Raw genomic sequence first — 16,215 nt, 5'->3', positions numbered from 1 at the left:
CCACCACCTGATCCAACTCACCACCAGGTGGTGATCAGTTGACAGCTCAGCTCCTCTCTTTACCCGAGTGTCCAGTACACATGGCCGCAAGTCCACTGACACGACTACAAAGTCAATCATTGAACTGCGGCCTAGGGTGTCCTGGTGCCATGTGCACTTATGGACATCCTTGTGTTCAAACATGGTGTTCGTTATGGACAAACTGTGGTTTGCACAGAAGTCCAAAAACTGAACACCACTCAGGTTCAGATCAGAGAGGCCATTCCTCCCAATCACACCCCTCCAGGTCTTACTGTCGTTGCCCACGTGAGCGTTGAAGTCCCCCAGTAGGACAATCGAGTCTCCAGGAGGAGCACTTTCAAGCATCCCTCCCAAGGACTCTATGAAGGCTGGGTATTCTGAACTGATGTTCGGTGCATAAGCACAGAGAACAGTCAGGACCCGTTCCCCAACCCAAAGGCGTAGGGAAGCTACCCTCTTGTCCACCGGGGAAAACCCCAACATACAGGCGCCGAGTCGAGGGGCTATGAGAAAGCCCACACCTGCCCGCCGCATCTCACCATGGGCAAATCCAGAAAAGAAAAAAGTCCAGCCCCTCTCAAGGAGATTGGACCCAGAGCCCAAGCTGTGTGTTGAGGTGAGCCCGACTATATCTAGCCGGTATCTCTCAACCTCGCGCACCAACTCAGGCTCCTTCCCCACCAGTGAGGTAACGTTCCAAGTTCCAAAAACCAGTTTCAGCAACCGAGGATCAGAACGCCAAGGCCCACGCCTTCGGACACTGCCCGATCCACAATGCACCGCACCCCTACTACTGCCCCTCCCATCGGTGGTGGGTCGATGGGAGGTTTTCATTCATAATGATACACAAATCTGTATCAGCCACCAAAGACCACTCTCCATCAGCCCCTCCCTCCCTCTCTGTCTTCATCTGTGATATTAAGATTTGGATGAGCTGATTTCCTTAAATTCAACACAGAAAAGATCGATATATTAATACCTGCTCCTAATTATTTTGTCAAATCCTTCTGTGAAATAATTTGTGATATTGAGTTCAAATAAATCCCTCCCAAACTCTCATGATCATGGTGTCATATTTGATTCCTCACTCACTTCTGAATCCCATATTATCTCACTGATCCAGACTGTCTTCTACCACCTTCCTCATATCTCCAGACTCCGCCCCATGATTATCAGCAGTGCTGCAGAAATGTAGATTAGATCTTTATCAGTTCCACCTTCATTACTGTAATGACCTTCTTAGTGGACTCCCAGTTAAACTCCTCCCTAAATACCAGTCTGTTCAGAACTCAGCAGCTGGAGTCCTCACTCACACTAAGCACTCTGCCCTCATCACACCTGCTCTCCATAACCTGCACTGCTTATCTGCCCCTTTGTGTGGTCAATACAGGCTGCTGCTCATGACCTTCACAGACATACATGGCCTTGACCTTCATACCTTACTGACCTCCTCCATCTCTACACGCCAGCTGGGACACTCAGGTCTTCTGGAGCTGGTCTGATTAGAGTGAATCAGACTGTCCTCAGTCAGTGGGAGAGAATTTAGTGGAACAGCTCCAAACCTCTGGAACTCCCCTCTATCTCTGTCTTTAACACACAACTCAAACCCCCCTGTTCACTCAGTGCTTTACCTCCCTTTACATGTTCATTCAGATGGAGCTGATGCTTTTCTCCTGTATGTTAGAGCTCTTTCTGTTTGTTTCTGCACTCGTTCTGTTTCACTGTTACCTGCTTTGAGTTTAATAAAGGTGCTGTAGAAATAAAACAGGTTATTATTTGACTGACACACTGATGGTCATCAGCAGCACTAAAGGAAGAAGTGAAACCAGCCCCCCACAGCCCACCCAGCTGAACACAAACAAGCAGTTTTAAGTAGTAAACAGTCAGACAGAGAGAGAGAGAGAGAGAGAGAGAGAGAGAGACAGAGAGAGAGAGAGACAGAGAGAGAGAGAGAGAGATAGAGAGAGAGAGCAGTAGGGTGGAACTCAGATCTGCATGAACAGGCCTGAGTCGTCCTCTTTCTCCCAGAATAGAGCAGCACTTTCACCAGATGTTCAGCTTCATTCAGCCAAACTCCCTCAAGATCAACACACAGCACTGCACTGAATCTCCAGCTGAACTCCCTCTCTAACAACACTGACCATCACCATTCATCACAGTAAAGAACTCAGACTGAACTCAAAAGAACTGGAAACTATGCAGCAGCACTAATGCGTTCTAGCACTGGAGAACATTCACTGGTTCCTCTTTCCACAGTGGTACAACTAGAACTTTCCTAACTCCTAATCTAACTACCATCAGATGAAGTGTCATAGAAACAGTTCAAACCTCTCATTAAAACCTGTGAATGTCTTCATCCAGGAGAACCTCACTGACCTCAGACCAGCTGGTCATCATGATCTGCAGCTGATAATGAGGGGATTAAATGAATCTCCTGTTTAAATAGAATAAAAGTCTCTTTTCACAGTGAGTTTGGTTCCTCCACTGAAAGAGAACCACAGTGCTACATTTCAGTGAAGTCATTGTACATAAACCTCCATCACTCCTCACTGTTCACCCTGAGCTCTTCTACACTCATTAACTATTGATGAGCTTTAGACATGAATGTCTAACACTGAATGAACAGAACTGAGCTGATACTTTTTAATCAGATCTGAATAATCAGACATGTTTATTATGGAGGTGTTTGGTGAGTCCATTTCCATAGAGGCTCCACTTTGCATGATCAGCCCATGCTTCAGTGCTCTGCTAGTGTTTATAGTCCTGTGAGTTTAACACTTCATGACTGAGAGCTGCTGCCCCACAAACTTCACCCACAGCAACCATGGCTTTGGTCTCCATCTTCATCTGGACGCTCACCCTCTGGACTCAAGGTCACTAACTCATTTATCTTTGTGTAAATTAATTTCTGTCCTGTTTGATGTACATTTTGTTGTATTTTACGTTTCATACAATATTTCTTTTAATATTTTCATCCTTCTTTGTTTTACTTTCTCAGGATCCAGCGGTCAGGTGACCGTGACTCAGACTCCTGCAGTGAAAACTGTTTCTCCAGGAGACTCAGTTACCATCAGCTGTAGAACCAGCAGTGCAGTGTACAACAATGGCGCCTATGACTATCTAGCCTGGTATCAGCAGAAACCTGGAGAAGCTCCTAAACTCCTGATCTACAGGGCTAGCAGTAGACAGTCAGGTGTTCCAGCTCGTTTCAGTGGCAGTGGATCTGGATCTGACTTTACTCTGACCATCAGTAATGTCCAGACTGAAGATGCAGGAGATTATTACTGTCAGAGTTTTCATGTTATCAGTGGCTACGTGTTCCCACAGTGTTTAGTAGGTGTACAAAAACCCCCCTCAGTCCAGCTGCACAGAGACTTCACTCTCACACGCATCAGTTTTTAGTAGGAGATCATATTCAGAGGTGAGTTCACTGTAAAACATAGTTTCTTTACTATAATCAATAGTTTATATGATGCATTTATTCATTCAAATTATTTATTGAGTAAAGCCAGTTCAGTTCAGCAGAAATTCAGGCTCCTCCAATAATATTCAGATTGAGACATTAAGTTCAGATCTTTACTGATGTTTCTGTAAAACTGAAACACAGACAGTAAAAACATGTAAACTCTGTCATTATAAGCTGTGAAGATCAGGGTTTAATTTAATTAGAGCTGCTATAAAATCTTCATGTGCAGCACCGTTAGCTTAGCGCTAACATTACATTACAAACCCCTTAGAGGTGCTGATCTCACAATCTAGACTTTTTCATGTGATTTAATCCAAATGAATCCTGTACACTCAACATTTAACATCTACAGCAGATCAATGTTCCTGTTATTTATTTATTTATGATGGAGTTTTGACATTAATGACCTGAACTGGAGGTCCAGCTCTGAAACTCACAGTTCAGGACTGAGTTCTATAGAGAAACTCAGAGCTTGAGTAGATTTTAGATCTGATACTTTTTTACTCCAGTTGTACTTTTACTGCTACTTCAGTCATGATTTCACTGAAGTATCAACACTTTCACTGGAGTCTGATTTGAAGCTGCTCTTTCTCTCTCAACACCTTTCACACTACACGACTTACACTGTTGTTCTGTGTTCCTACAGTGCAGAACTTCCCAAGAGTCTAACTGGACCTGATGGAAACAGTGGTCAGCAGCACTTGGTGTGCTGTTAGACAGAGTGACCCGCCATGGAGTCTGACAGGCAGACTGACCAGCAGGGGGAGCCACAGCCCACCTCAACCCCTCCCAGCAGCCTCCTGGAGCTCCACCCTCCCACACTGATCAATAAAACTCCCACTACTGATCCTGGAGTGTGGAGCTGGGAGGCGTGCAGGAACGCTGCTGTAGGTTTTCTCACTGGCCATGTTCCTGCTGCACCATTACTCTCTGTACACTGTGATAAAGAGCCCAGGAGAATCAGCTGGAGCTTCATTCCCCACTGCACTTATTACACTGTTTATACTCCCATTACTTCCCTCAGAAGAACCTCACTACATGGTCTTCTACAGGACCATCACATCATGATCCATTTCAGACTCCATAGGTCTGTTAATCAGCAATATTAGACTCTGAACTGAGTCTCTTTTACTGACCTCAAACCAGGTGGTCATCATGATCTGAATCAGTGTTGGTTCTTTTATAAGAGACAGGTTCTGGTTTTATAGTTTTTTTTTAATGTACAAAGATCTGAAGTTCAACTCCACCAATTCAATGAATCAGTTATTCAGATTAGATTCATTATTACTCTAAAACTGGTTCGTCTTCTATATTTAACATTAAGAGCTTGTATCAGTTTAACTTTGAGTGTCTAATTGAACTACTGGATATTTAAGTCTCTTCATGTTTCAACAGTAGGAAATTGACTTGTTCTTCTACTTAACGTGAACCACAGTGATGCATTTAAATGAAGTTCTTGTACCGATGATGACTTTCCTTCCCAGTTAAACATTACAGGACTCTTCAACTGGTTTAAACATGGAGTCACTGAGAAGAAGTAGTTTTGGAAGTCCTAGAGAAGTGTGGGCTTCAGTATCAGACCCCTTTCCTTATATTCAAGTTCAGTTTCACTGATTTATGTCAGGCTGTGTGATGAATCCAGTGTGATAGTTGGCCACAGGTCTAGAGGGCTTGGAGATCTGGAAGAGGAGTTTGATTTAGACGTCACCTTTTCCAGTAGTTCAAATCTGTATCCTTAGTGAACCTCCGTCAGTGTGGACGGACTTCATTTGAAGTTTCCAGACAGATCTGAGCTCTGTTTGGAATGTCAGTCCCTTTTATTTCCTCTTAGATTGTAATATAAACCGAGTTTATTCCATTATAGAGATTCTTCTCATACAGTTTACACTGAGCCCTAAACTCTAATCGCTGAACGTCCAGCGTGAGGCGACATTTGACAGGAAATCAGTCAAGACAGATTTTACTTTGTTGATCTTCACAGTAAAACAGCATTTTCTGCTCCTCAGACTCCACCACTGAATATATGGCCCTCACATCAGCTTCTTCACTTCATCTCGATAAAGTCACTTTTAACCTGCATGAAAAACTGATCAGTTCTGGTGAACATGGTTCCCCTCTGGATTTACACTTCAAACGTCTTTCTGAAATGCTTTTATTTATTCATTTGCACAAACTCCTAATTTCTTTATGATTTATTATCCTTCACTGTTGCATATTCACATTCTACTGTTTGTCTTTCTTCCTTTTCCTGTTTAGAGAGCCGTAATTCATCCTTCTGAACATTTGTTTTAAATTAGGGTCTGTAAACGTGAGTGAAACTCTGACCTGACGAGTGCGACCATAAAAACCCAACAAACATCTTTAGATTTTAAAAATGTTCATGCTTGAAGAAACAGAATGTAGCTAATAATTTACTTTCATATTTATTATCATAGTCGTTAAGTCTAGAGCATTTTCCTTCATTTCCATAGAGGCTCCACTTTGCATGATCAGCCCATGCTTCAGTGCTCTGCTAGTGTTTATAGTCCTGTGAGTTTAACACTTCATGACTGAGAGCTGCTGCCCCACAAACTTCACCCACAGCAACCATGACTTTGGTCTCCATCTTCATCTGGACGCTCACCCTCTGGACTCAAGGTAACTCACTCATTTAACTTTGTGTAAATTAATTTCTGTCCTGATTGATGTACATTTTGTTGTATTTTACGTTTTATACAATATTTCTTTTAATGTTTTCATCCTTTTTTTCTTTTACTTTCTCAGGATCCAGTGGTCAGGTGACTGTGACTCCGGCAGTGAAAACTGTTTCTCCAGGAGACTCAGTTACCATCAGCTGTAGAACCAGCCCTGCAGTGTATAACAATAACTGTCTATCCTGGTATCAGCAGAAACCTGGAGAAGCTCCTAAACTCCTGATCTACAGGGCTACCAGTAGACAGTCAGGTATTCCAGCTCGTTTCAGTGGCAGTGGATCTGGATCTGACTTCACTCTGACCATCAGTAATGTCCAGACTGAAGATGCAGGAGATTATTACTGTCACAGTCACCATTATTTCAGTAGTGTTGGTGAAGTGTTCTCACAGTGTTTAGTAGGTGTACAAAAAACCCCTTCAGTCCAGCTGCACAGAGACTGCACTGCTGCAGCTGGACTCTACGCTCAAAAAAATAATTCACTGACTTACTTAATCCAGTTATCTCAACTATTTCCACTAAACTGAGTTGTGTTAGATATAATTAATTCATATTATTAAACATCAAGTAAAACCAACATGACTGTATTAGGAAAAACCAACATAACTAATATGGTCAGCTTGGATTTAATTAATTAACTTTATTAATTAACTAATTAACTAATTTACTTAATAGGTTTATGTGTAGCCAACCAAACTGACCAACATCAACCTAACAACATTTTTTTCTTTTGTTTTGCTTAATTGTGCTGATTAATTGCAACAGAATGATTTCATTGTACCAACTTATGTTGAACTTATGTAAATGTAACAATGTTGGACCACTGATATTCAGCTGTATTTAATAGGATTAACTACACTTCATCCTTCCAACCTGACAAATAATTAGAGCAACTACTGAATTTCATTTTACTCAGCTGCTTTTCATTTTAGCATTGGCAGTTATTTTAAGTACACTACAAAAAAATCCCCAAAGTACATTGAACTCAGTCACTTTATTCGTGTGAAATAATTATCAATTTACTTCAAACCTGGTCAGCTGTAGCATCTTACAACGCATAACCATGACAGTTCAACATATGGATCCAAAAAGATTGATTGGTTTATTTCCCAAGCTCAAAGCCTCCTTCCACCTCAGAGCGTTCAAATAAAGGGCTCCACATTCAATTGCAGTTTCACGTCTACGTTGTCCCTTCAAACAGTTTGTTTTTTAGCACTTGAGCCTTTCTTGAGGGATGTCTGCCGTCCAGTTCCAGCACAAGTTTTTGTAGAACCTCAAATGTGTACTTATGGTTGGGTGGGTAGCTCAAGTCCAATGCGTAATGAGGCCAAATAAAACAGCGACTGCATTTGCAACGTTACCAAGGTCACAAAGCACTTTCACACCTTCGATGATTATTCCAACATCTTCCAGCTCATCTGTGGGTTCTGCACCGTCCTTCTTTATGACAAAGATTCCTAGAATTGTCTGCTCCATCTCCTGGTTTTCTCCAACATCCTCAAAATAGAACAAATAAACCTTCAGCCAAAACATGCAAAAGCCACAGAAAACCTGTTGTCAACAGAACATCCATAAATTATACCTTGGAATATTCCAGAAACAGCTGATAATAAATGATTTTAATATGCAAGTGTGGCAAGAATGTCTTCTCTCAGCTGAAGCATGCATGGCAAGTTCCTATTTTTCTTATTGTCAACAAATAAATGTTTGGAGTCAAACCAACATCGAACTGATCTACTGTGTGTGTGTGTGTGTGTGTGTGTGTGTGTGTGTGTGTGTGTAAGCAAAGCCTGATTTATCTTATTCTTCTGTTCCATAGACCGTCACTATTGTCCAAAAGCTGTCAAAAACAAGCCAGAGTCCCACCACTGCACTGGGTGATGTTCCTTTATCGTGAGTTTATTCATCTTAGTTTGTTTAGAAAAAGCTCCAAAAAGCACAAACAGAAAAGTAATTCTGTAGAAAAACCAGAGGCCAAAATACTTACAAGATACTCCCTTATGAGGTTTTCAGGATCTCCGTTGAGGTAAAGAATCATTGCCTTCACTATTCAAGCTCTTCGTGTTTCAGTGGCGTCATTCTGCAGTAAAGAAAAAGGAAACGTATAACTGGTTATAATATTTTATTGTGCAGCATTTAACACCAGACATGCTTCACCACACAAGCAATGTAACAAGGAGCGAGGTAGCGGACGCATGTGCGGAGGTAAGCGACTTTTACTGAGGGCAAATCCAGGGTTGTGGTCAAAACAGTCCAAGGTCCTAGAGCCAACACGGAGAGATTCAGATGCAGACATGACGAGAAACACCAACAATCAAACAACAAAGACTAATACAGCAAACTAAGACCAATACAAAGACCAGCTAAGACCAAGTACAAACACAGGGCTTAAATACAACAGGGATAACGAGGGACAGGTGAACAACAGGTGGAGACGATCAGGGGAGGAGTAAAAAAACAAGGGGCAGGACTAGAACACCAAAACAAACACACATGGAATAAAACCAAACATGAACACATGGGAGATCAAACCACAACACGAACACATGGACAGGACTGGAAGGGGCCAATCATGACAAGCAAACTGTCCAGGCTCGTAATTCTTTATGATAAAACTTCATGCTTGCTTCATGTCATGCCAACTTACAGGCAGTGTTTGGCCACATATTGTGGCCTGATCTGGGACACACATTCTAATAATACAAGCCCCTGTAAGTGTTTCATAATTACTTGTGGTAACTAGTTATAATTAGCAAATAATTATATATGGCAAGTTACAGTACCTGAAAGAATGTACTGTAGAAAGATACTTATTGAATTAATTAGGGATGCAGTGTATTAAGTAGTGCTCATGGAAACTTGAAACTGAATGAATAAGGTGCCCATCAGAATCAGGACACGGTATTCAGTGGCCTGGTCGGTGTCGCTCGCCCACGTGTAAAGCAAGGAGTAAACAAGATGCACTGTGAACAGTTAAAGATCAGATCACTCAAACCACATTTGGAGGTGATCCAGACATCTCTCATCAACATCTGAAGACAAGTATGAACAGAATTCGTCTTCTGTGATCGGATTCTGTCAGACAAGTGGACATACGTCAGTCCAAAAAACATTAATACGAGTAAATATTAATGTAGATTAATATTTATATTAATACACAAATCATGTACTTGAGTTAAAGTAGAGACATCCAAGGTAAAATATCCCTCCAGTAAAAGTAAAAGCAGACCTCGTCTCTCTATTCAGTTTCTTCTACTATTACTACTCCTATCTTCAGTGCCCACACTGTAAAGCCTCACCACATTTAGCTGGAGCTTTGCTAAACTTGATTTAGACCTTTTTGGCTTTTTTCTTTCTATGTTTTATTCTCAAAGACTGACCCACAGTGGTGGTCAGTTCCAGTCTTGGAGACTGAACACTCTACATATTACTGTATTCTCACTCTAACACACCTGACTGACCTGATGCAGAGCTTAATGATTCCCTGATGGATTTAAAAAGGTCTGAAACACTAAGACCAAGACACATTTGTTCAGTGTATTATACTCACGTGTGAATGAAGGCAAAAGGTAAAGATTTTGGAGGAAGCTTCTTACCTTTTCCTTTTGGAGCACCTGTAGATGATCCTGAAATGCTTGATGACCTAGAATGGCTAGAAGATGAGGCTATAAATGAACAGAAAAAATACATGTTTACACAGTAAACACACATTTTATGCCAAGCAGTTCAGCATATTCAATTATGGGAACATCACGATTAAGGAAACTGATTTTGATCAAATTACAACTTTATGAACAAATGTTAAAATATTTGAAAGACCCTTAACTTGTATAGCTAACCCTTCAATTTACCTGTCATTCGGGAAAGTCGATCTTTCAGGAATTCCTTGTCTGCCTGAAGATGTTTTATTGTTTCCTGAAGACTTTTAACTTTCTCCTTTTCAGCTTCAAGAAGTGTCTTTGCAACTTGTAAATCATGCAAAGCAGTTGGTGATACTGTAATAAATGACAAACAATATTCAGGTTTTTTGGTATTCACCACAACCTGTTACTTGTTTAACAAAATAATCTACATGTTAATGTAAAACATCTGTTGATTTTGATGTACTATACTGTATCAACTGCAAAGTAACCCAGTGGATTACACCAAGACAAAGGATTTGTTAGTTCTAAACTTATTTTAGTGTGTTTTGCACCCCTTACATGGTGACGTGGTTTACCCAATTCCATTGTGTAATTTTCAGGTTTGTAAAAACAGCAAATGTACCTGTTATGACAGGCACTGCAACAATGGCTTGCAGTGTACAGTTACAATCAATAATATTACAGACACTAAGTGCAGAATGGAAACAGAGGTTTATTAGTTATTTTATTAGTTTATTAGAACCTGAAGCGTTGTGTGTGGTTAAAAATGTCATATTACAGATAACTGCACTGCACTGGCGTATATGGTTTAACTGAAAATCACATATTTCAAGTTGAGGTCAAAAAAGGAACAGATATGGATTAAGGTGAACACACATTTTAATGAGCTTATGATATCATATAATGTGTTGCAGGCTGTCACTATTGGATACAGCTTTAGTGTTCATCATAGAAAAACAGAAAAAGCCCTTTTCATAAGTAGGTTAGGTCTGCTCATTTTTCAGCAAGGAATTTGCGGTTGAACCTGCATGATCTTATTAAATCTGACCAGCATTTCAGTTAAAAAAAATTGAATTTGGAACAATTTTCTACACCTCAAGAATGATTTGGTTGTTTCACTAAAAGTAAGCAAACTGGTTATCTTAAAAAACATTGTTGAACCGTAAGTTTAAAAATGTATGGCATAGATTACTTTTATTATTTACTTATTAACAATAAATAAATGACGTATAAGCCTTAGCTGACTTTGAGGAGTATGCAGCTCTGTGAGTCACCAGAGAGGATTACGAAACACTGAATTCCGCACAAACATTACAAAAAATAGACATTGTACTAAAACATGTATTATTATTTTGATTTTAGTGAACTCAGCACAGCACAGGTAAAACCAACATTACCTGCTTTACTCTGCTGTGGTGACTGAATACCAGATCATTTGCATGAAGTCACGTCAGAAGTACATGACTTTGCATCAGATGTTTCGTTGGAGGCTTCTTTGACTTCCGTCCACGAGTTTCCATCTAGGAGAATAAAGTTAAATCATAAGCTAACACTAAACTCCGCCATTAGTAGCTAATAAAACAGCTGTTTCGGTTGTTCCATGTTTAAATACATTTCGATGAATGTTGTGTTGGTCTATTTCATGGACAGCTACATTTCCATGTGTTCAACTGATGTTACGCTGTCTATTGCGATCTGCCCAGGTAAGGATCAGGGCGTTCTGGCTAAGTTAGCTATGCTAATCGTTGACTAGCAGCGCAATGGGGTATGCTAATGATGATATTGTTGATATGCTGACTCTGCTACAGTTACGATTAAAGAAGAAGAGTTTTTACGTTTACATAGTTTACATGTCACAATAAAATGCCAAACATCGTCATATTCTTGACTTACGTCTTTGTAGCAGCAAAAAGGTCTCCTTCAGTCTTCGCACCTGAAATGACGTTGTACAGTGCGCTGCTGTATCACGTGACTGCAGGTCCTCCGTTCATGTCAAACGCGGGAACAGAGCGATTTCAGAACAGCTCAGCAGGCTTGGAAGATGTCCTTAATCCAAAAAAAAATTCTTGGGTTGTTACAGGGAAAGGATGGTCTTCAAAATAGATGCAAAATTGTGCGATGGATCCAGAAAAAAGAGATTTTGCGTAGAGCAATGAGATGCAACAAAAAAATGAAATGACACAAACGGGTCCAGGGAGACGGATGTCAGTGGTGAGATTTTGATGGTTGTTTTTAAAACCTGACAGTAGAAATGTGTTGCAGAGTGTTAGATGCATTCAGTGTAAACTACTTCACTTAAGCTTTGTTGCTTTGGTTGTCCAAATAAATACTGCCAGGTGCTGCACAAGGAATGCGCATCATCGTTCCGATGTTCCAGCTTCTGTCTGGAAGGGGTCTGTGTTTTTTCGTTCCCGGTTATCTCTTCGAAGCACTTCGAGTTCATCTACAGGTAAGCAATTGTGTTTCCTTTGTATAAAATATAGAAAATATTTTTTGTAATTTAAGGGTCACCAATAAATGAATTGACTATTAATACTAGTGAACAGCAGCTATAATAACAGTATGGCTACAAATAACACAATATAAAATGTAAAGATGTTCTCAGGGACTGAGACAGATGGATCTTCTTGAGGATGGAGTTGCAGGCAGTAGCAGAACTCTCACCAAGATGACGTCCACATTGAGAAAACTAAGAGCATTTTTGCAGTCCTGACTAGTATTTAACCTCACTTCAAATGATTTTCCAATTAAAGTAGAATTAGGTAGTAATAATAACAATGTTCTTACCATGGCAACATGTCTGTGCTAAAGGTGTGCAAAATTGTCTCCAGCAGGTCAAGTGAGCAGCTGCTACCTATTGTGAGGCGCTATGTGAGAAGAGGAACCAGTATTATAACTGATGAGTGGCGAGCGGATAGAGGTCTGTCAGATTTCGGCTATGATCACCACAAGTTTGCCACAAGAGACATTTTGTGCATCCGCTTACCAGGACCCACACCCAGCACCTGGAGCGGACATGGCAAAAATTCAAGGTTGATGTGTGGAGACACCGAGCAAACTGAAACACGCAACTTCTGAAAGAATACCTGAAGATTATAGAGTGGGAACACTGGTTGGCCAAAAAGCACAAATGGGGCATACTTGGAAGACTTGCTCCATGACATTAGAAAACTGTATAAAAGTCAATGTTAATGAAGTAGTTTTGATCAGCATTCTGCATTTTGTGGCCCTGAACAACTGATGTCTGTCTAGCTTTTTTACAGATAAAATACAATGTAGAGAAACTGTCTATTCAGATGTATTGATATTGGCATGCAGTATGTTTTTTGAAGTTGGTTTAGAGGCAAATTGTCCTAAATTATCAAACTTCATTAGATTTTTTTACATTCAGAATGTATTTAAATTTGTCAAAATGTTTGTTATATCAAATGTATCTTAGAATAACTATTGAAAATATAACTTACATGTTTATGCATACATGTTTTTATTAACTATGTACATTTGACAATAAATAAACCCATGTTCAACATACAAACTTGTGCTTCTTGTACTCTTCTTTATATGTTGTTATAAGTTCATATAGAGCTGATCAGTAACATCACTTTACCTACAGTCTGTAAGGAGCACTTATAAATGTTCATTAATTGTTATGTGCACTTATAAAGTCATTTTTATTTTAAAGATACTGATGAGCATTAGAGAGTAGCCAGTGAGAATGGGGTTCTCACTGTGAATCTTTATAAAGCATTATGAGAATAAACAAAGCAGTTGTTATAAAACGTTATGATGCTGGTCTCACCAATATAGAGAACAGGAACATGTATATATTATAGGGCATTATAGTGCTATAAAGCCTTATAATGTGCTCTTATAGCATGTTATGTGTGTAATTATAAACACTTATGTACAGTTACAAATGCTTATGTCAAACATTATGAAGCCTTATGAATGCTTTATAGATGTTTATAAATGCACTTATAATGCATTATAGATACCGGATTCATAGAAAGTGTTACCGAAATTTCTACCTAAGAACGTTTGGTGAATGAGGCCATTTGAGATCAACTAAGAGGATGACCTTGAGGGTGAGACTGAAGTTTAAGGTCAAGGGTTTTCAAACCAGATCTTTGCTTGGAATAATAGGTCTAGCTTTGTTCCCTTTAAGTTAAAGAACCTGGATTAAGCAGATTTGAAGTATTAGCAAAATCCACAGCCTCAGTTCTAAGAATTCTTCTGATTAGTGCAGCATAGCGTTACTAAAATATGTCTGTATGTGGACTGATGTGATTTACTCTATCCATTTTTTGAAGTCCTACCAAATATTTCTGCTACTTCGGTGAACTTGGTGTTGACTGTTTTTTTTCCAAGATTTTTTGGATTTTGTTCTCATAGATTATATTCAAGGATTCACCAACAGTGCTGGTCAGTTCCAGTCTTGGAGACTGAACACTCGACATATTACTGTATTCTTCCTCTAACACACCGAACTGACCTGATGCAGAGCTTAATGATCCCCCGATGGGTTGAAAAAGGTCTGAAACACTAAGAAAAAGACACACCAAAGTTATCAGCACTAAAGGAAGAAGTGAAACCAGCCCCCCCACAGCCCACCCAGCTGAACACAAACAAGGAGTTTTAAGCAGTAAACAGTCAGACAGAGAGAGAGAGAGAGACAGAGAGAGAGAGACAGAGAGAGACAGAGAGAGAGAGACAGAGAGAGAGAGAGAGAGAGAGACAGAGAGAGAGAGAGAGAGAGAGAGAGAGAGACAGAGAGAGAGAGAGAGAGAGAGAGAGAGAGAGACAGAGAGAGAGAGGGAGAGAGAGAGAGAGAGAGAGAGAGAGAGAGAGAGAGAGAGAGAGAGAGCAGTGGGGTGGAACTCAGATCTGCATGAACAGGCCTGAGTCGTCCTCTTTCTCCCAGAATAGAGCAGCACTTTCACCAGATGTTCAGCTTCATTCAGCCAAACTCCCTCAAGATCAACACACAGCACTGCACTGAATCTCCAGCTGAACTCCCTCTCTAACAACACTGACCATCACCATTCATCACAGTAAAGAACTCAGACTGAAATCAAAAGAACTGGAAACTATGCAGCAGCACTAATGCGTTCTAGCACTGGAGAACATTTACTGGTTCCTCTTTCCACAGTGGAACAACTAGAACTTTCCTAACTCCTAATCTAACTACCATCAGATGAAGTGTCATAGAAACAGTTCAAACCTCTCATTAAAACCTGTGAATGTCTTCATCCAGGAGAACCTCACTGACCTCAGACCAGCTGGTCATCATGATCTGCAGCTGATAATGAGGGGATTAAATGAATCTCCTGTGTAAATAGAATAAAAGTCTCTTTTCACAGTGAGTTTGGTTCCTCCACTGAAAGAGAACCACAGTGCTACATTTCAGTGAAGTCATTGTACATAAACCTCCATCACTCCTCACTGTTCACCCTGAGCTCTTCTACACTCATCAACTATTGATGAGCTTTAGAAATGAATGTCTAGCACTGAATGAACAGAACTGAGCTGATACTTTTTAATCAGATGTGAATAATCAGACGTGTTTATTATGGAGGTGTTTGTTGAGTCCATTTCCATAGAGGCTCCACTTTGCATGATCAGCCCACGCTTCAGTGCTCTGCTAGTGTTTATAGTCCTGTGAGTTTAACACTTCATGACTGAGAGCTGCTGCCCCACAAACTTCACCCACAGCAACTATGACTTTGGTCTCCATCTTCATCTGGACGCTCACCCTCTGGACTCAAGGTCACTCACTCATTCACCTTTAAATAAGTACAGTTCTGTAATTTTATACTTTTATAAAACCTTTACATTTTATTTTCTGTTTACTGCTTGTATTAATTTTGTATTTCAAATTCATGTATATTTTACTTTTTTATTTTCAGGATCCAGTGGTCAGGTGACTGTGACTCAGACTCCTGCAGTGAAAACTGTTTCTCCAGGAGACTCAGTTACCATCAGCTGTAGAACCAGCCCTGCAGTTTACCAGGGATGGAGTTTCCAACCTTTAGCCTGGTATCAGCAGAAACCTGGAGAAGCTCCTAAACTCCTGATCTATGGCGCTACCAGTAGACAGTCAGGTGTTCCAGCTCATTTCAGTGGCAGTGGATCTGGATCTGACTTCACCCTGACCATCAGTAATGTCCAGACTGAAGATGCAGGAGATTATTACTGTCAGAGTTTTCATGTTATCAGTGGTAGCTACGTGTTCCCACAGTGTTTAGTAGGTGTACAAAAACCCCCCTCGGTCCAGCTGCACAGAGACTGCACTGCTGCAGCTGGACTCTACTGCAGGTGCTGAGGGGAGGATGGACACACACAATAACACACTCTGTGGAAATCAGGACTTTAGATGGAGTTTGTTCTTCTGTT

The 16,215-nt window shown here is 40.4% G+C and overlaps 2 long non-coding RNA genes and 1 gene segment (V, D, J or C); 1 reads left to right on the top strand and 2 right to left on the bottom strand.

Annotated features, from left to right (window-relative positions):
* The first annotated feature begins 6,075 nt into the window (after positions 1-6,075).
* On the top strand, positions 6,076-6,865 carry LOC119264316. The segment is given in 3 exon segments: positions 6,076-6,124; positions 6,251-6,576; positions 6,854-6,865. Coding segments are annotated over 3 exon segments (387 nt in total).
* A 288-nt stretch (positions 6,866-7,153) lies between these two features.
* LOC108417116 lies at positions 7,154-8,704 on the bottom strand. Its single transcript, XR_001857327.2, has 2 exons — positions 8,166-8,704; positions 7,154-7,675 (listed from the first exon to the last, which is right to left on the bottom strand). It is a non-coding gene; the product is annotated as an uncharacterized LOC108417116 (long non-coding RNA).
* A 946-nt stretch (positions 8,705-9,650) lies between these two features.
* Positions 9,651-12,701, bottom strand: LOC108416564. Its single transcript, XR_005130998.1, has 4 exons — positions 12,610-12,701; positions 11,716-12,288; positions 11,220-11,342; positions 9,651-9,843 (listed from the first exon to the last, which is right to left on the bottom strand). It is a non-coding gene; the product is annotated as an uncharacterized LOC108416564 (long non-coding RNA).
* Between the last annotated feature and the right edge of the window lie 3,514 nt (positions 12,702-16,215).

The sequence above is a fragment of the Pygocentrus nattereri genome, chromosome 11 (genome assembly GCF_015220715.1).
Source record: "Pygocentrus nattereri isolate fPygNat1 chromosome 11, fPygNat1.pri, whole genome shotgun sequence".
Classification (NCBI taxonomy): domain Eukaryota; kingdom Metazoa; phylum Chordata; class Actinopteri; order Characiformes; family Serrasalmidae; genus Pygocentrus; species Pygocentrus nattereri.
The sequence above is the reverse complement of the archived record's forward strand: the minus strand, read 5'-3'. Positions and strand labels throughout refer to the sequence as shown.